We start from the raw sequence: 21476 nt of genomic DNA, 5'->3' as shown, positions 1-21476 counted from the left end.
GCCTCAGAGGTAGAAGGGGAAGTAACAATGGAAGATCCTGACTTCGCGGCAGAGGGGGTCCACAGAATCAGGGTGACAGAGATACATTCTCTGGCAGTCCCTTCCAGCATTCCTGAAAGGAGGCCCGCCTGCTCTTCTCTGGAGGCAGTCGGGGGATGCTTTTCACTGTACCCAAACACCTGGCTGGAAATCACTCAAGACATATGAGTACAGACAATCATATCCAGAGGTTATTACATTCTCTTTTCCACCCCCCCCTGCCATAAATCAGTCCATTCCAGACATTCCACCTGATCAGAGGGACGATGCAACATCAGAGGGACACAAGTTGCTAGAAAAAAAGAGTCATCCAGGAGGTTCCCACTGACCAAATTGGATCTGGAACCTACTTAAGATTCTTTTTGGTTCCAAAAAAGACGGGGGACTGGAGGCCCATTTTGGATCTCAGCAGATTGAACGGGTCTGCAAAAAAAAATCAAAGTTCCGGATGGTGACACTGCAGTCTATGTTCCCGTTTCTCAGGAAAGATGATTGGATGTGCTTGATAGATCTCTAGGATGCATACTAGCATATAAAGATTGGACAGGCAATCCAGGAAAAACTTACGGTTTCAGCTGGGAGCCAATCATTACCATTTTCGAGCCTTGCCCTTTGGTCTCACTACAGCCCCCAGAGTGTTCACCAAATGCATGGCAGTGGTTACGGCTCACTTGAGATGTCTAGAATTCCATGTGTTTCCATACCTAGACGACTGGCTCCTGACTGCCACCACCAAGCATCTACTACTACAAGCGAGGAATGAAACAATACTTCTTTACTCCAAGCTGGGCATTACAATAAATTTCAAAAAATCAGCCTTTTTGCCTTCACAGTATATTACTTTCTTAGGCGCAGAGTTGGATTCAAAGGAAATGTGGCAAAACTTACCCCTGAGAGAATTCAGTCCGTACACTGTCAAATCAAGACCTTGATGTCAAGACGAAAGGTTCAGGTGAGGTCTGTGTTACAGGTTCTGGGTACCATGGCAGCGGCAATTCGTCTAGTTCCTCTAGCACATCTGCACATGAAGGTCCTCAATGGTTACTCTTTGTCCAATGGTCCGTGCAAGGTCTACCTCTGTCACATCAGATAATTATTACAGATTCATGCAAGAAAGATCTTCTCTGGTGGTTTCAAACAAACCAGCTATCCTTGGGTCGCCCATTTGTTTTCCCGCAACCGACTGCTGTACTGACCACGGATGCTTCCCAGATCAGGTGGGGGGGGGCATTATCTGGGAATGACTGTTCAAGACTTATGATGAGAGCATGAAAACCACTTGCATATCAATGTCCTAGAGATGAGAGTGGTGCTCTATGTGTTGCAGGCATTCCAGGACGCTCTTCTGATAGTGACTATTGCAATTCAAACAGACAACATGTCAGTAGTGCGGTACATAAACAAACAGGGAGGAACCAAATTGTACGCCCTATGCCGAGAGGCACAATGGGTATGGCAGTGGGCTGTCACTTCTCAACTTTTTCTGATACCAATGCACATCCAGGGCAAATCCTGTGTGATAGCAGGCAAACTCAGCAGAGTGATTCTTGCCTCATGAGAGTGGTCCCTGAAACAAGAAGTTGCAGAAGAGATCTTCCAGAAATGGGGCCAGCCTTGCTGCAACCTCTTCTCCACTTCCATGAAAGCCAAATACGGCATTTACTTTGCCCTCATTACCCCCACTGGGGAAGTCACCAAGGGATGCACTCGTACACAATTGGCCCCCGGGACTTCTTTATGCCTTTCCACCCTTCCCCTTAAAACCCAAAGTACTTCAGAAAGCCAGTACGTTGAACAGCACTGTGATATTCATTGCACCTTACTGGTCTCGACAGATTTGGTTCCCCTTCCTCTGGGCCCATCTTCTGAAGGAACCATGGATTCTGGACCCAGTTCCAGACCTTTTGATTCAGTCACCGGGAATGTTCCATCCGTCCATCCAAACCCTCAAGTTGATAGCATGGCTGCTCCAATTCCACATATAGCCAGGGGTTTCGATTTCTCCTCTGCAGTTAAACATATTTTGATCTCTTCCCACAAACCTTCTACCAGAAAACTGTATTTCAGTAAATGAAAAAGATTTTGATACTGGGCCATTAAGCACAATATAGATCCCTTTACAGCTCCTATCACAGCAGTTCTAGAATTTCTCTCCATGCTCTTTGACGAAGGTGCAGTAGCAGCTACCATCAGAGTACAGCTAGCTGCCATATCTCGTTTCCATACTGGGGAAATGGGAATGTCTGTTATGTCTCATAAACTATGCAAGGCCTTTTTGAAAGGTACCATTCTGCTGAGAACCCCAGTCAGAGAACCTCCACCCATTTGGGACCTAAATTTTGTCCTATCTGCCTTGATTTTGCCACCGTTCGAGCCTGCTTCATCTTGTAATGAAAAATTTTTGTCATGTCTTTTCTTGGTAGCCATTACCTCTGCCAGACAGGTGTTAGAACTCGAAGCCCTCTCTAGACGCCATCATTATTTAGTTTTCCAAAAAGACAAGAGTACCATTAAAAACTAATCCCTCTTTCTTACCAAAAGTTTGTTCAGAAAATAATTTAAATCAATCTGTTGAGTTGCCACTGTTCTTTCCCAACTATAGCAATAAGGCAGAATATAAATTACATCAACTAGATGTGCACAGACAGCTACGCTTTTATTTGCATAGGACCAAACAGGAATTCATACCAGATCTTTGTTTCCTTTTCAGATAAGAGGAAAGAATTGCTGGTTTCTAAAGTAACTCTGTCAAAATGGCTTACAGACTGCATTTTTTTTTCTTACAACTATAATAACAGAAAGTTACCAGGCAAAGTGAGAGGCCATTCTCCAAGAGCGGTTGCAACTTTTCAAGCTAAACTTCCTGTGGACTCTATCTGTGCGGCTGCCACATGGGCGAGACCTTATACCTTTATTGTGCATTACAAAGTAGACGTAGCCTCCCAGAACAGGTCTTCCTTTGGATCCACTGTACTGAAGAGTCTGTTTTCCTGTGCCACCCAGGGATGAAGGTGCTAGGGACGCTGTCCCAACCAGCAAGAATTACGTTGAGATAGGACAACATAACATTAAGAAGTTATGTACTCACCATAACATTCCATGTTTGTTGTTCATCTCATCCATATTCTTGCGTCCCACCCTCCTTTCCCCTCCTTCGCTCCTGGAGGATCGGGCGGATAATTTTACATATTTGTATGTATGTATGTATATACGGATACAAATGCAGTTGGTTTTTTGGAGTCTCTGTTTTCCTTCTTCTTCCTCAGCTAGACAGGCTATTTGTATAAATATGTATAGATAATAGTACTGCTTTCACTTACAAACACAATCTGAATATTCTACTCTAAGCATCATGGGATACAAAGTAACAGGTCTTCAGCAAATCAAAGGACTTGGATGAAAAGCAGACAGAATTCCAGGAAAAAACAGTCCAAATCCACCATTTGATAACTAGTTTAATAGCTCAGGACATAAACAGCATAAATAGCAGAACAAAGCTTTCGAGTAAAAGACTCTTCTTCAGTGTTTAATAAAAAACATAGAACAAAGCTTTCGAGTAAAAGACTCTTCTTCAGTGTTTAATAAAAAAACACAGAACAAAGCTTTTGGGTAAAAGACTATTCTTCAGTGTTTAATAAAGAAATATATTAAACACTGAAGAAGAGTCTTTTACTCAAAAGCTTTGTTTTGCTATTTATGATGTTTATGTCCTGAGCTATTAAACTATTTATAAAATGGTGGATTTGGACAGTTTTTTTTTTGTAATCCTAAGCATCATGGGATAGGGGATAGCCTCAAGCCAGTGGAAGCTCTCGACCTTTTGTATTAGGCCAAGTCAGAACCGATGCTCGGTTCTGATCCCAACCAGCAAGAATATAGGCGAGATGGACAACAAACATGGAACGTTATGGTGAGTACATAACTTCTTATTACAGAACTATAGGTTGTATAAAAAGATTTATAAAGTCTAGGAAAAAGTATGGAATAACAATATGGAAACCCTATAAGAAAACAAGCATGAGTAAACTGGAAAGAGTATGGTGGAAATATACCAAACGCATTCATGGATGTGAAAATTTAAGTTATTATGAAAGACTAAAATATTTGAACTTGTACAGTGTCTCTGACAGATATCTGAGAGGAAATCTTATTCAGGTATATAGGGCATTTAGAGACAACTACCTCTGGGAATGTGTGGGGTTATCAAAAAGTACTAGAGAATCATCAGACAACCTATGTAGGAGTTTCTGTGGGAATGAGAAGTGGACTAATTGGTTCTCTGACAGAGTAGCTGATGCATGGAACAGACTACCAAATTACATTAAAGCAAGTACTAGTTTAGATATTTTAAGAACAACCTGGACACTTGTATGGGAAAAAGTATTTTGGTATATTGGCAAGCTAGAAGGGCATTAATGCCCATGCATGAAATATTTGTTTGGGCGGGGGTCAGCACTGGCAATTATTTGAGTCTTTCCTACTTTTTGGATAATGAGGAGCCAGTTAAGACCCTTAACATGGCTTGTCCAGTGGGTTACTACTCAGCTTTGACACTGTTGACTCCATGGGTAGGGCAGAAGGCTTGGAGAAGTGCCTATACAGAATGGCATGGCTCAGACTGTATTCCTTTTAGGATTCCCCTTCTTGTGGAATGTTCTTTTTGGGTAGTGCTCCCTAGGTGTGGTCAAGGAACTTCAAAAGCAGAAGCATGCCTTGACCCACATGTCTTCCTCCAAGGGAAGCTACTGCAGGGAAGACGTATCCCTTCACATTGAAGAGGGTCCTCAAATATCAGGTAGTTTTGCCTCCAAAGCTGTGCAACCTGTCTTCCAGGAAGGTGACTCCACCAGTCAATTTACAGTACTCCTGACTACATGCAGTCTAGGGTTGTCTATGGATTTTGTGGTTCTCTGAGACTGCCCCATCTTGGGGAGCCATAAGAAAAAAAAAACAGATGGTTCCCATTATGATCATGTGTGGCCACATCTTGTAGCTCTTTAGCTGTCTTCCAGAGGGAGTTCTACTCAAAGACCAAGTTGGTGTTGCAGAACAGTTGGGACATATCCTGACATTATGCATGTAGGAGCTATGGAGGATGCTCATTGCTCCTAATAACATAAGAGTTCTACTTCTCCATAGTTCTGAAGTAGATAGAAAAAATCTCTCCAGTCCTGGAACTCAGTGATGTCAAGGTACATATCCAATATATCAAATCTTCTTGTTGATTCTCCAGGTGGTCATGCCTATGATACTGCACGCAGCTGTTAACCACTATGATTTAAGCCAAGAGTTGTGATTTCTGCTCCCAGATGTTTGCTTAGTATCTCTACTATTCTTCAAAAATAATGTCCTTCACATTTGTTAATGGGTTCCCCCAAGCTGTGCAATGTGTTAATATTCAGCATATCACTCTACTGCTCTAGTACTAAATGGGACTAACCACTCCTTTAGCCACTCCTGTCTGTTTGCAGAACCACACAACTGCTCTACCCACTAATAGGCACTGTTTATTAGTGTGGAGAAGATCTGGAACCTAGTAGCTGCTTTTAGTTCCTAGAGATGTTGTAGCATGTGTACTTCTCCACAATTTAAATGTAAATTGAGCTACTTACTCACATTTTTGTTACCTGTGCACTTTGTCATCTAAATTATGGAATACCTGACTATTTGTACCCCTTTTGTTGCCTTCATCTTAGCACTTGATGTTCTCAGTCACCACGGAGATTGCTTTTTGTTTACTGATAACAGGTTCTTACCTAACACAAATAACTCTGAAAATTGCAAATATTTAACTAATTTGGAGGCAGTCCTCTGACATAAACATCTCCACCACATTCCACACAAAATAACTTTAAAATGTCATACACTACGGCCATTAACAATCTCTACATAAGCCTCCTAGAACTTGTAAGAAGAGTGCTCACAGAAATTTTTCCACTTGTTTCATCCATGTACATCTACAGCATTAAGTCAACATGAGTGAAATTATTCTCATCTCACAAAATACAGAGATGAAAGATCAGTGCTTATCCTTAATGCCTCCAAGCTAGCTGATAAAGGTGTGATTTCAGGTCCGTACCCTAGTGTAAGCTGGAAAGCCCATGTGACATCAGGTGGGAAGAATTTTCAGCTCCATCTCAGGAAATGGTTTCTGATTTAGATCCTTTGCTGCTGCCAGACCCTGGCTGGGTTGGTAGAGGTGATTGAAACTGCTAGAACTCTTTTCATTCATCAGACTTCTGCTAAGTGTAAAATATTATTTGATTGTTATGACCATATGCTTTTACTGCCTCAACCAATCAGTGTGGAGATAGCTGTGACTTACCTATGCAACTGTTTGATACATGTTTTCTACAGTCATGGAACATATCAGCTATTTTCATTTGTCACAGCTGTGTAAAGGGCAGGACCGTGGCCCAGCAAAAGTTGTTTAAAAAGTTCCTTAAAGAAGTTTACATCTCTCTCTTTCTCTAAAGAACCATTCTTTGACTTTATGCTTTTATTTATTGATTAAAAGGCTTAATTATTCACACTTCAGCCTGCTAGTTTAGCAATTCTGAAGCTCATCTTTGGGAAGACACTGTTCTTGTTGACTATCATCTCTACTCAAAGGGTATCAGAGCTTTGAGCTCATTTTTTTAGGATCTGTACTAGGTTATACACAAGGACTAAATGCATGTCAAGACTAACCCATATTTTCTCCAAAAAGTGCTGTTAGGCTTGCCTTTAAACCAGTGTATTTATCTCCCCCTTGTTTAATTCTGTGGTAAAAACAGGGAGAAATGAGAGCATGGGTTCTTAATGATGATGCAGCTCTCTATCTCCATTCTGCTGTAGGGGAGAAGCTGGCAGTTGTTGTGAAACCCCTTTCCTAGTGGTTTGTTTACTGTACCATCTTTTGCCTCCAGGAAGCTCACCAGCCATGAGAAAATACAGCCACCAAAGACCACCTTACCATAGGTATAGCTTTTTGCAGTGCTTGTTTGAAAAATACATCTGCTGTGGGCATTTTGGTTTCTTCTGATTGGTCACCTCCAGTGAGCATTATTGCTTGGATCATCTCCATGATTCAGACCCCCATTTTTATGTTAGTACTTTAGAACACAGCCTTCTGAGCTTTCAGATGTTAGGTTTCATCCATGCCATGCCTGTTATAATGTTTAACACTATTTAGGATTCTTCCTAGTGGTTCAATAACTGAGAAGGGTCCTAGTATCAGATGCATTCTCTTTGTTTGGTCTAATTACTGTCTCGTCTCTCCTTTGTCTGGACATCTTTCCATCCACCTGCTGCTGCTGCTGCTGCCACCGCTGTTACAGTTCTTTGTAACTTAAGTATACATGTGTTAGTACAGTGTACTTTTTATCATCATTTTCATGATTTACAGAATGGGTTTACTCAGTGGTTAAGGTAAACTGGTAGACACAGGTCTAGGCATGCTGTCTTACTCTACCTTGTAATGTCATGCGTGGTGCATCTACACCTCCCCAAGTACAAGAATTTCAGAGAGAGAAAAAAAAGCTGAACTGAAGAAAGCAATGGAGGGTATTCCAGCCATCAACTTATGGAGAAGAGACCCCTGTCATATACCAGCTGATATAGTGAGTCCTTTTTTTATAATTATTTCAGCAGTATAGTTGAACTGCTGAAAAATAACAAATGCATATTTACTGACAGTTATTTCTATATTACATTTGACAATAATTTTGACCTTTTCATTTAAAATCAAATCTTAGTGCAGAATTCAAAATGATGTTATTATTTTGACATACTAGTGATACATTTATTGCCAAGACACTCTTGGCTGGCATTGTTTCACAGACCATCATCAAAGCTTCTTATTGAGGTTTTGCTTTTCCTGAGATTATTACAATCATTCATAATGCTGTCCTTCACAGATGATATAGCAGTCTGCCTCGTACCTCTCAAATGTCTAGAATTTTGCAGACTGTCCAGGTTTTTTGCCTCCTATATTGGTCTGTTCTTTAAAAAATATGGCTTTCTGGCAAATAATCGAGGACTTAAATAATGAGACATTTGAATTCCAGACTTCGTACACTTCAGAAAATATATGCTAATGCATATGTTATTCCAGCAATTTTCATATTTTAACCAGTAATTCAACAGATTGCACTCATTAAAGTAGAAGGGCTTTCAATTATATATATCATGATATGCTACTTGGAGAGAGATGCAGAGAAAGAAGAATTATACCATTTTAGATGCTTTAATCCTTGTCCATTCTAGGTTATGGATAAAGTGAATTTGCACAGATGAAACTACCCATAAAAGATGAAAGGTAAACAAACAACAAAAGCTGGAATATCTCTCCTGACTTCTTGTAAAGCCATGTTTTCTTTTAAGTGCATGTAAATTAACTAATTTCTTTGGAAAAGTCAGAGGAATGTGTTCCTATTTTATTTCTGACAAATATCTGTTATCTTAAAATTGCTATAAAAATGTTAGGTTCTCTTAGCCCATTTACATATATCTGTATTCATTTAATTTATTTCATCGAAGTCCTACTTTTTTGTAATTTCTTAAATGACTGCCAAAACAAAACTAATATTTGCTTTCTATTGTTAACTGAGGTGCTTGCAGTCTTATCTAGTTCTTTATCCTTGTATTTGTCTAGACCCAGCTGTGCGACTGGCATTGTTCAAACACAATGAAAATAAACATCCTCATATGAGCCCACCAAAGAAGGTACAACCTGCTCGAGTGGATTATTTTAAAGGTAAAGAAAGATCTTTACTCTGAGAGATAGGGATCTTTCCCTTGTGGTGTAAAAAAAGGGAAAGAAATCTAGTTACACTAACCTCATACAAGTTGTTAGCACAGATGAAATAAAAATATAGTAATGTTATAGTGATCTTGCAAGCTGTGCCCATCTGGTGTAAAAAGGAAAAAGTCTAGTTGCACTTGACCTCATGCAAGTTGTTAGCATAGACACAATAAAACAATAGTAATGTAATAGTGATCTTCCATGTTATGTCCATCTGGTGTATAATAGCAAGAGCTACAGAAATAATTATTTGATGATGAGGGATCAGTAGTAAAATTAACTATAAATACAGCAACTTATTAAAAAGTATCAGCACCAAAAAGCACTGGCATAAATGTATTAAATTATTAACAGTACATTTTTCTGAAGACCTTTATAATACACTCCGGTTCTGTTACTTTGTTAGGTTTGATTTATTATAATAATGTTACTTGCATAAATGAGGAGGTCTGTTTTACACTGCTGCTGTAGCACTGTTTTCTGAAGTTTATTAGCAATAAGCTGCCTTTTGTTATATCAGATAGCTAGCATTTGTGCAAATAGTACACGTATACATAGTAACCCTCTCCTTAGTCAGCCTTTTCAGTGGGACATTAGTGTTCCTCATAGTATAGTCTCCTATGACCAAAATGTTGGACTGTGTAGTGGTCTACCTTATGGGCTTAGACATAGAGACATAATGAGTTAAGGCTGACTGTGATGTGGGTTTTGCTTTGGTATTGTGTTTTTGAAATTGCTGAGGGTACTTATTGTAATTACTGTGTCTGGGAGGCCTTTGAGGTTTTGGTTTGTGGTGATTACTTTTAAGAGCCTCAGCATATGTGGGTCTGTGTTTGTCCTGTAGTGTGTGGAACAGATATTGTGTTGTGTTGTATTGTGTTGTATGTTTCTTTCTGAAAATCTGTTCAGTATTTGTAGCAGCTGTATTTGAGAGTATTGCCTCCAGAGATAGAGTTTGAGTGTATCTCTCAAATACTGCATTAGATTGTTTGAGAATTAGGAGGCTGACTGAAAACAGGAGACTGCACTGAACTACAGTTAGTGAAGAAGTGGGCAAAGAAAGCCTCCTTGTCACACATGATCTTCATATGTCTCTGTATTAAATAATGCAGATTAACCATTATATCTCTGATTTTAATTTTGGAATGAGCTGTTTCTTTTTTTTTTATTTTATATTCTGTCCTTATATTTTTATTATATTTTATCCTGTTAAAAAGTGTGCCTGGTTTTGTTTTAATATATAAGTCTATATATTGTAATTTGGCAGATTTTTTTTCTACAGGTATAGATAGACTTGTTATATTCTTGAAAGGCATGTTTGGTATTGAAATTTCCTTTTCCCTTTAACAAGCACCATGTTAGTTATACCAATTCATAGAATCATAAACTATAATGACTAATTGTGTTTTGGATTTGATATAGGACTAATGTCTTTTAATTTATTTTAGCTTCTTCCTTTTCTTCTTTCATTAATTCAGTATTATTAATAATCTAGTCTGCTAAATGAAAAATTATTAGATGTCAATGAAGTTGAATTGTATGCTTATGACCATTATTTATTTTTATTGGAAAAATTGATATACATATTCAATCTCAAAAAAAAAAAAAAAAGAAAGAAAATACGAGACAATTTCTACAAAGCTGGATACATACACAGTAGGAAAGTGCAGTTCCATATTTTCATATATATATATATATATATATATATATATATATATATATATATATATACAGAGAGAGGGGGGGGGATTACAAGGGAAGAGGTTCCAAGAGATTATTTGTTTCTGTTTGTGTAACCACTATGAGGGTGAACATATTTACTAGGGTGATAGTTGGGTAAAAAGTTCAATCTTTGTCTAATCTCTTGGAGCAGTGGTCCGTCTTCCCATGGATTTGTATTCCATACATCCCATATGCCTGCATTTGAGGGTGGCATATGTATATCATCTTCCTTATGGTATCTCTGTCCACATAGTTGTGATCCAGTATTTTCATGTTGTGGCAGTAATGGAATGTTAAGCCAGATCCTTTGGTAGAGCAGGGGATGACAACACACATCTTTGCTTCTACTGGCTGAGAGGACAACCTTCAACATCTGTATTTCGGCTAAGTCTGCTGCTACCCCTATCATTGTAGCAGATGCCTTGTTCTGTTCACCAGGATTTTATGGCATGCAGCTGTAGTGGTAGTTGGAACTCGCTGCACAAGTTTTTGTTTATGAATCGGTCCTCCAGCTAGATTAACCACACTTGCATTTGCCATTGACCTCATTATCAAAATGTTGCTCACTTCCATCTCATTATACAATCATTTGCATAACATGTTGCTTGCGGTATTTCAAAGCCTTGTATGACAGTGCTATCAGTGTCTCGAAACTGGCCCACTCTGCCCACTCTGCATGCCGCCATTCATTATACAGATTTGCCTTGCACATTGCACTATTTATCTGAAACCCAGCAACTGTTTTAAATATAAATTAACAGGATGAATTATGATAAGACCCTGTGACACTAATATCCCTACCATTGACTTTAACTTTTATTTGCAGTTATTTAATGTAGAGGAAATAAAATGCACTCTTTCACAGAGCCTCAACAGAAAGTAAAGGAATATTCTTGAACCAGTCTGTAATACCGTAACATGTGAAGACCTAACATTTCACAATCTGTATTATATTTGCCTTAGTTGGCATCATATTTTCCTTCTTTACAGATATTGGATTCATGCATTTATAGCTAATAAAACCAGTGTTATTTTTTTCACAATTAGGCATTAACAGTCCTCTTTCACATATTTAATTAAAATTATTCAGCATAAAAGAGAATGATATATCCTCTTTATTCATAGAAGTATAGCCAAAAGTAAAATAATCTTCTCCAATCAAATTGCCATACCATAATACTTACATATGGAACATTAAGGTATTATTCACACTCTGTATTGTCTTTTTGCATGACAGAGATCATGCTTTTACAAGTAATACAAGTCTAGTCACATACTGTCTACTGTACTTGATACATAAGAGAAAATTTCTCTCATTTAATGTACACAGTCCTAACATTAAATAATGATTTACAGCCAGTAGTCTTTTTTTTTTTTGTCTCAGTCATTTGAACATTGAGCTACTCGCTTGGCCACTCTGCTAATCCATTTATTCCAACTGGTTGATAGCCCTGTGACACACTATTCCCCTCAGGTCAAGGGGAAAGTGTACTGGGACCAGTGTCATTATTCTGAAGAATATTTGGGATTTTATTTGCAGTCCTAACTGTGGATGCTTGTTAGCATCCAAGGGGTTGCATGCAGTAGGCCTTTGCAATGCAGAATATGTGTCTACATGACATGATTAATTGGCCCTGCCCCTCCCTTGTGAACAAGAACAGGGGGATTCTTCCATTGACAGTGTGCCCGTAAACACACACACACACACACACACACACACACACACACACACACACACACACACACAGACGCACACACACACACACACACACACACACACACACACACACACACACACACACACACACACACACACACACACACACACACACACACACACACACACACACACACTCCTTGACCCCCAAAGGTATGTGAGCAAGCTATAGTCTAATCATTCTTCTCCTCTCCCAGCCAGCTCCATTGGGCACCAAGAAACTAGTCAAGCTTGGGTTGTCTGGGTCATAGTCAGGATTTTATCTCTCTGTGCTCATAGTCAGGATTTTATCTCTCTGTGCCAGTGGAATTGACAATAGTCAATATTATATTTTATAAAAGATAGAATCATGCTTTTATCTCTTTACAGAGACTGGATTATGCATTTGTAAGCACACTTCTTGTCTCTTCCAAATTCTGCACCTATATTGTGATGACTGACTTTGTGAATTATTATTATAGTCATATCATGTTATATTTATACCATGTGAGCTAACAAACCCCTTTCACAAACTTAATTATTTATTATGAGAGAGAGAGAGAACATAGTATTCCTCATTATGAAAGTAACCATAGCAAAAAGTAATATACAGCTACGATCATAAAATTGTATTGTTATTCACAGTCATTAGTTTCTTCTCCATGAGTGAAAACCATGCTACTGTAAGTAATACAAGCACTGTTTGTTTGACCTCCTTTTGACCTATAACATATGCAACTGTATCTGGTATACTGCAGCTGTGTGATAGAGAAAAATCTCTCACTGCATTTCGTATTCCAGCTGACCATTTAAATATCTTTTCACAGTGTTCTCAGACTGCTGTTCATACTCATCCTCTGTTTCCACTTAGCTCATTTAAATACCAGTCTGAACAGTATTCTCAACAATAGCTTCCTCCATTTCATGGTCCAGCCTTGAATGTAGCTCCTTTATGTTATCCATTGCTGATTGCACAATAGTAAATATTTACATTCCAGATTAAAAAAAAAAAAAAAACAGTTTTGATTATTACTGAAAATGCAATTATATTTTATCCTATGCCTACAGTATTTGTTAATAATTTCCATGAATTGCGACCGTTGATACAACATGATATAGGCAAAAAGTCACAGTCCTTTCAATTACACTTTTTTTCCAGGTTGCCAAATCTACCATAACATTTACTCATTTTCATGCCATGAAACAAACTGAACCTGTATCACCCATGGCTTACCCTTCAGCCTGTTAGATTCAGTCAATAGCAGTCTATATACTTTCTTAGTCCATATCATCTTTCTAGCAAAAGACAGTCCACTGCACCATCTTGTTTTTTTTTTTTTTTTACAAACATCAAAAACCAGTATCTTCCTGTTCTTTCAAAACTCCGCTCAAATGCAAACTCCATGTGTGCATCTTATCTTCCAGCAAAACAACTTGTTCAGCATATACCATTTGATCATAATTGTCAGCATCCTTATTTCTTATTTAATAGCATCTCTGCTTTACCAGCAATGGTGTCATGATACTTCTCTCTCAAAAACTTAAAGCTCTCATTTTCAGAACTATGAAGTTGATGAGAATGTTTGAACAACATATATGAAATTGTTCTTAACTCATGCATAGCTACTTCTAGTGCAGTTGTGACATTCTTTATTTCAAGCCTGAGAACATCCTTCTTCTCGACTTCTTTTTTTTTCAGATAAGGCCTCTTTCAGGAGACTGTCTGTGCTCTGCATCTCATCTTTTATAATCACTTAATCTTTTTGAACCATTTTTTTACATCAGTGTGGTCACCAAAATTAATTTTGACAACATCAGCCAACCAACCTCAATTAATTTTAACCACCTATAATTTGTTATATATGTGTTATTTAATTGTTTACATTTATTTGCCAGGAAACTCTGACTAGGCATGCAAGTCCCCATTTCAATAGAGGCCTGGGCAGAAAAGCTCTACAAAAACAATACAATATGAAAAAACTGTCATTTAGGTTATATATATAAATAAAAAGGCAGTCATATTTCATACTGAAAAGTATGAAAAGGAAAAGTAGAAAAAAGAATGTGACAAGAGAAGGTAAGATAAAGGAGTGGGTATATGAAATACACAGAAAAATACAGTGAACAGAAAAGTGTTGAGGAGTAGTAATTGGATAAAAGCCAGTTTTTCAGGTGAATGGAGAGCGAGAGAGTAGACATTAGTGGAAAGTGGAAGAGAATCTTAGAGAACAGAGCAGGAGATTTATAAACATTGTAGAAAAATAAAACTGTAAAGGATTATTGTATAAAAAGAGAGAGACTGAGCAAATCTTACAGAATTGAGTAAGATAATGGGCCAGGTTCCAAAAAAACTTGCTTTCTGTTTAAGTCACTTACACCAGTGTATCCACTGGCGTAAGTGACTTACTGTGAGAGCAAGCCTTTTGGAATCTGGACTCCAAAGTAAGACTGTTTATAGACTAGCCTTACACCTATGTAAGTCATTTACATAGAGAACAAATATTTCAGTCAGTGCAGACTTTCACTGGAATAAGTCACTTACACTGAGAGCAAGTCATTTAGAATCTGGCCCATTTACGAACACTGCAAAAAGTATATGCAAATATTTACAAAGTATACAAGGGTTACTGTTGGAAAAAAGACTCAGAAGATGAATAAAATGAAGCAATTGTTAATCTGGAAATATCATGGAGAAGGATATTAAAATGGTATTGGAGAATGGAACAGATTATCCAGGAAGCATGAAAAGAGAGAAAGCCAGGCATTAAACAGGTGGAAACTGAGGCTGACCTTGAAGGCTTGGGAGGTTGATATGTATCTACTCGTAAAAGAGAGGCTGTAAATAAACACCAGATAATAAAAATAGTATCAGAAGAAAAGCAAGAGCTTGCTAACCTCTCCAAGCATTGCCAAAACCGCTAGAAAGAATAGGTTTTAAATGGTTTGTGGTACATCCCATACCATAGTTTGAATGAATGAATGACATACTTAAACAAAGCACCCCCACACCAATCACAGTAATAACGTGCCTGCTTTTTCCTCTCTGGAGTTTTGTGTTGCTGCTATACCTTTGGGAATGTCCCACTACTGTCTTCCAGTCATGAAACTGTACCTCTGCTTGACTCAGTTTATGCGTCTGTTCCTCCTTTCTCTCCAGTTTAAAAATTAAAAATTTTTAGCCAGTTATTCTAGTTAATGGAGTATGGTTTTGGCAACTTGTGCTTAAGTAGTAATGCTAGGCGAGCACTTGCTAACTGGTAAGGCAAGAATGACAGATTATTTCTGTCTTTCTAGGAAAGGACATTATGTTGATGTTTAATGAGCGTTGTGGTACCATTGAATGCATGCTGTCTCGGGTGCCAGTTTTTCTATTTTATTTCCATCTCCAGCTGCTTGGGGGGTGGGAGGGGATTTACTGCAGCACATGCCTTGACCCTTTTCTGGCCTCCCTGTTAGATAGAAAAAAGTGGGTATCGGGTTATCAAGTTATTCCTTTTTTGTCTGGTCTTCGAGTAGTATGATTTTGTTGTTGTAACCAGGGAATTGAAATCTAAGCCAGAAATCTAGCAGCAGTGCCAGGGACTAAATCCTGTTGTGCTAATTAAGCATTATGACATGCAATGTCTTATCATTTTAGTTTGGCAAACGGGTTGTGAGTTTCTACACAGACTTAATGAACCCATTTTTTCTGCATATAGAAATATAGAAAATACAGCTTTCTCTAGATTGACCTAGTTGCCTCATCAACTGTACTGCCAGTGAGTTTATATATGTCTTGTATCTTCCCTATACTTCCTGAAAGAACTGAAATGTTTTGCTCTCCATCTTTCTTTTGGTGAGAGAATTTCAGGTTTTAAATCTTTGTGATTACGAAATAATTTCTAACCCTGATGCCTAAACAAATGCGTCTTTCTGTATTGAGCTGTGCTCTCAAGTTCTGTACATCAGTTTTCTTAAAAAGGGGGTTGGATTTGCATCTAATTAAGGTTGTAGAAGTAATGTTCGATTATATAACAGATCTGTCAGCTGCTACCATAGCTGCACAAATGGTTAGATGCATAGCTGTTTTAGTCTTTTTTTATGATTGCTCAGCAAGCTTTCCTCTCACTTTGGGGCTTTCCACTTTTCATTTCCTTTTATCCTTTAACTTTTCTAAAATATGTCTTCTTCAAGAACTGAATACAGTGTTTCAAGTAAAAAATCAATGGTGATGTGTAATATCAAACTAAAACCAAAACCAAACGGCAACCTCGGAAAGACCAATAAGCGTACAAATTCACTGAATACTTCCAAGCGGAACGCATTTATTAATAAAAATACAAACTAGATGTTAAGCGCTTTCACTCATAAAACAGAGCTTCATCAGAACATCCTTCATTGATAAAAAACATTATTTAAATACAAAAATTGGCACCAAAACTATACTCTACTATTCCTTCCTTAAAGAAATACAACAACATTTCATAACTTCTTCATGTTTCACTACATAAATATTATGCATACGACAGCCTAATAAAATAATGATGGATAACTATATTAAGTTGAGAATAACTTTGTTAATAATGTAAAAAATATAATAAATATAATAAATAAATAAATAAATATGTATGTAAATAATGATATGTCAAGGAAATGGAATATACTAGTAAACAATCCAGACTTGAATTACTTGATATGCATAGCATAACAATTTGACCATTAATAATTAATTCAAACCTATTACTGTACTAATGTATCTATATTTATTGTGTTGTAATACATAAAATAATTAAATAACGTTTAAATACTAATGTATGTATGAATCTGTATGTAAATATATATGTGAATATATATACCTAAGTTGAAATATATAATGTAGAACAATTGATCAGTTACAATTATCTGATATCCCATTCGAGAATGGGTTTACAAGAAATGAATTCATTTAAACCTGGGGGTTTACTGCATTAAGATAAAGCTGCCACCAAACTTCCTTGAAACTTAATAGTTTCTTTAGATCCCCACCTTTGGGATTGTTATAAATTATATCCAAAATCCCAAATTTGAACTCATGTTCAGTCCCCATCTTTTCCACATGCCTATATAATGCGTTATTACCATAATTTTTGGATACACTATAAATGTGGTCATAAATTCTCTTTTTGAAATTTCTTTCTGTTTTTCCCACATAATAGCTGGGGCATGCTCCACATTTGGCGATATAAATCACCATTCTAGTGTTGCAATTCCCATTTTTCAACTTTATGATTGTACTATAATTGTTGAAAATGCTTAGTTTATGTGCCTCTAAAATATATTTGCACTGGTTGCACTTGCCACATTTCCTTGTACCCTCAAACATGTGGTTCCTCCTTTGATTCCTAAAATTCCATTGATCATAGTTATTATGTTCAAGGAGTTTCTTAATATTATCTCCCATTTTGTATACCACCCCTGGTCTTTTTCCTACTACTTTCCCCAAATTGGGTTCAGAATCTACTGCGAACCAAAATCTATTAATAATTTCCGCAATTTTGTCGGACATTGGATTATATGTTAAAATAAATTATTTTTGATGTATACTACAATCATTTTTCAAAAAAGTGGAGTTTTATTCCTTCTTACTAACCAATCCAGATCCTAATAGGGGTTTGTATTTCAAACCCCATTCATTTACCACATATTTTCCAATATTGTGCAACATGGACAATGGATAGCCCCTGTCCCTAAACAGTTTTGTAATAAATTTAATTTCTTCCTGCATGACCTGTAAATCAGAGGTCATGCGGGCGGCACGGATGCATTGTCCCTTAAAAATGTTCTGTTTCAATTTGGTAAGATGAAAACTATCATATGCCAAATAATCATTGGAAAATGTCTTTTTCCTATGTATTCTAGATTGAAGATTGTCATTGTGCACATATATGTAAGTATCCAAATAGGCTATTCCCTCAGGGAATGGTTCACACAAGGACGATTGGGTTAGTGGAACAACAAATATTAAGGGACAATGTTTGAACAAATTTCTGAATGTTTGTCATCACATGGACATGGACAATTTTACCAAAACAAGCAAAGCTTTGTCTAATAAATCTCTAGGTAGTTTGAAAGAAATGATTTTTGCTTTAGGTAAAATGTTAAAACAAATTAATGGTTTGAAAATTGACAACGTGTATTTGCAGAAATGTGTCGAAATGAAGATTGTTCCACAAGGTTTAAGGTTTTTTAAAAAACCTATGGGTATTGTTTTAGATAAAAATTCTATATCTGATTTTAACAAATTTTTTGATGAGTGTGGATTGAAATTTTTAAATATTCTTATCGAATATAATGATGCTAAATTAAGTTGTTTGATTCAGGAAGCAGATGCATTGGATTTGAATATTTCAAATGATTTACTGTTCAAAAAATGGGAACAGTTATATTCTAAACAATTCAGGTTAGCTGAGAAGTGGATCATTAACATAAAGGAAAGGAAAAAGAAAAAATTGATTAGAGATATAGAGCAATACAAAAAGGGTGAAGCATACATTTGGTCAGAATATGACAAGAACAGGACACAGGGTAGGGACAATTATTATGAGAACAATAAAGCATATGGTAGAATAGAACATAATTCTGAAGTGCCCCATTTTCACAGGGAACGGAACACACAGGGCCAACCATATTTGAATCCAGACGGGAAGCAGCAGGGATGGTATGGGAGAAATCACAAAAGAAATTGGGGGGGGGATTGGAACAGATTTTAACAGAACGAGATTCATCCCGTGATTTCCTAACAGGTATAGAGAGAAATGACAACAAAGACATTACAGTGGAAGACAATATATACACTTATGACAACTTTAAAATATATAATTTTACGAATTTGGAAATTAATTGCAGTTATTTTAAGCTGCTAGCCAAAGGGATGAAATTTATTCCCACTCCCAGGTTCAACTTAGTTGATTGTTTATGTGAGCTGAAAAAGTTCACAAGGAAAATTAATTTAAGTATATTTTTTAATAATAAACTAGTTTCAAATGAAAATTTTAACAAAGAGGGAGGTGACAGCCAGATTAAGGATGGTGATTTCAAAAGTAAAAGTGCATTTATACCTCCATACCACCCTAGAGTAGACGTTTATGAGAAGATCGTGGCTAAAGAAATATATACTTTACACCAAAATAGAAAGATGTTTGAGGTAGACAACAATTTAACTGACCAGGAGAGAGATACACTGGATGCCTTAAAGTCCAATTCTAAGGTTAGAGTTATGAAGCCTGACAAAGGGAGTGGGGTGGTCATTTACGACAAGATTCAATATATTATGAAAATGTATGATATACTTCATGATTCAGGGAATTATGAATCTATTTCAATCAATGAAGTTAACATTTTTCATCGAAGAATTGATTCTTATCTAGAAGAATTCCTGATAGATAGAAGAATATCCAACATAGTATATGACTATTTCAAAGTCAAGTTTCCATCTTTGGCCAGTTTTATAGGAATACCTAAAATTCATAAGAGCACTTCTGACCCCCCTATTTCGACCCATTGTGTCAGGCAAATATTCTAAAACATATTTCATAGGGAAATATATAGATATCAAACTCAAGTCAGTATACAATAACATCCCTTATATGGTGAAAGATTCCTGGGAATTTTTAAGTAAATACCACGTGAACAAATGGAAGAAGGATTATTTTTTCGTCACTATTGATGTGATTGATTTGTTCTCTAGTATTCCCAAAAATGAAGGACTTGAAGCGTTTTGTAATAGTATAAATAAATATACGAGCTTGACATGGGATGAGATTTGTCTCATAATGGAACTTATGACTGTGGTTCTGGATAATAATTTTATACACTTCGAAGGAGAACATTTCAAACAGACAAGAGGTGTAGCAATGGGAGCATCTTGTGCTCCCATTTTTTCTAATTTGGTTATGGTTGATTGGGAGGAAACGTATTTATTCCCCAGCTCACATTTTAGTAAAATCCTTCATTACTCAAGGTTCTTGGACGACATCTATATCTTATGGGGGGTTCCAACGTAGAATTGGACACCTTTATTGAATTTCTCAATAAGAGTAGTAATTTTTTTTAAATTAACACCAAATAACAGCAGCTCTGGGAAAAATGGTTGGAGATGACTTTATCAGTCCAAAATGTGTACGATGCCAAATACAAGACGGAGCCAAAATCCAGAGTTCAAACCACATAAACGCCTTTATTTCCAACAGTACGTTTTCGTCCTTCTAAACAGAATGACTTCATCAGATGTGACATGAAACAATCACAAACACATATTTATATCCTGTTTAAATTAATTGTTTGATTAAAACCCATCATTTATTTAAATAAGCTTGTTTGAAATCAACCAATCTAGTGTCTGTGCTCATGAATAATTCATCAAACTTTTTGCAGGGTGCTTCTTTAACATAAAAATCATTCTTACTAATAATGTCCTTACACTTAAATGTATTCCAACCATAAAATGAATTATATTATCCTTGTCAAAAACATTCTTGTTATAAAAACATTTTATATTGAATAGATTATTGATAAAAGTTTTCTCTAACTTGGGTTTGTAATGAATTCTTGTGAGAATGTTTGTGGAGAAGAAATGGAAAGTCTAAAACATGAAAATAAGGTTAAAAAATAGATTATGAAATGTGAATGTTAAAATATTTACTTATAAAAAATTCTTATATGTATATATATTTTTTAAAATGTACGTTAAAATTATTTCATTGAATTTCATACCATTATAATTTGGCAGATCTTAATTTAAGTAATGGCATAATGGAGATGAATTCATTAAGGCCAGGGTGATTATTGGCATCTAAAGTTAGTTGCCACCAAAGTTCCCGAAATTCAATTCTTTCTTCCCATGGCCCTCCTCTACCATCTGCTTTGACCTGTTCTAACACTAAAAAGAGGAATTTAGCTTCGGGACATATGTTCAAGTGTTTGTAAAGTGCACTAGTGTCTTTTTTAATAGAGATGCCGTAATAATGTTCGTAAATCCTTCTTTTTAACTTTCTCTCTGTTTTACCTACATAGAAGGATTTACACACTATACACCAAGCTAAATAAACCAGTCCTTTAGAGTCACAATTGTAGTATTCATTATTACCTAGCCACTTGTTCCTACTTTCTAAGTAGAATTTGTCTACATTCATGATATATTGGCATTGGTTACACCTACCACATTTGTAGGTGCCAAGTTTGTTTCTTTTTTTTTTTTTCAATAATACTTCTTTATTT

General features: G+C 36.6%; 1 protein-coding gene across 3 annotated transcripts in view; it reads left to right on the top strand.

Annotated features, from left to right (window-relative positions):
• Positions 1-21476, top strand: part of LRRIQ1 (leucine rich repeats and IQ motif containing 1) — a 3765329-nt gene that overhangs the window by 2786361 nt on the left and 957492 nt on the right. For all 3 annotated transcript variants that reach the window (XM_044088432.1, XM_044088431.1, XM_044088433.1), the window contains one exon: positions 8675-8776. In XM_044088432.1, the coding sequence (XP_043944367.1) occupies positions 8675-8776 (102 nt within the window). The remainder of the gene's footprint in view (positions 1-8674; positions 8777-21476) is intronic.

Source organism: Protopterus annectens, chromosome 11.part0 (genome assembly GCF_019279795.1).
Source record: "Protopterus annectens isolate FY-2018-M chromosome 11.part0, PAN1.0, whole genome shotgun sequence".
NCBI lineage: Eukaryota > Metazoa > Chordata > Ceratodontiformes > Protopteridae > Protopterus > Protopterus annectens.
The sequence above is the reverse complement of the archived record's forward strand: the minus strand, read 5'-3'. Positions and strand labels throughout refer to the sequence as shown.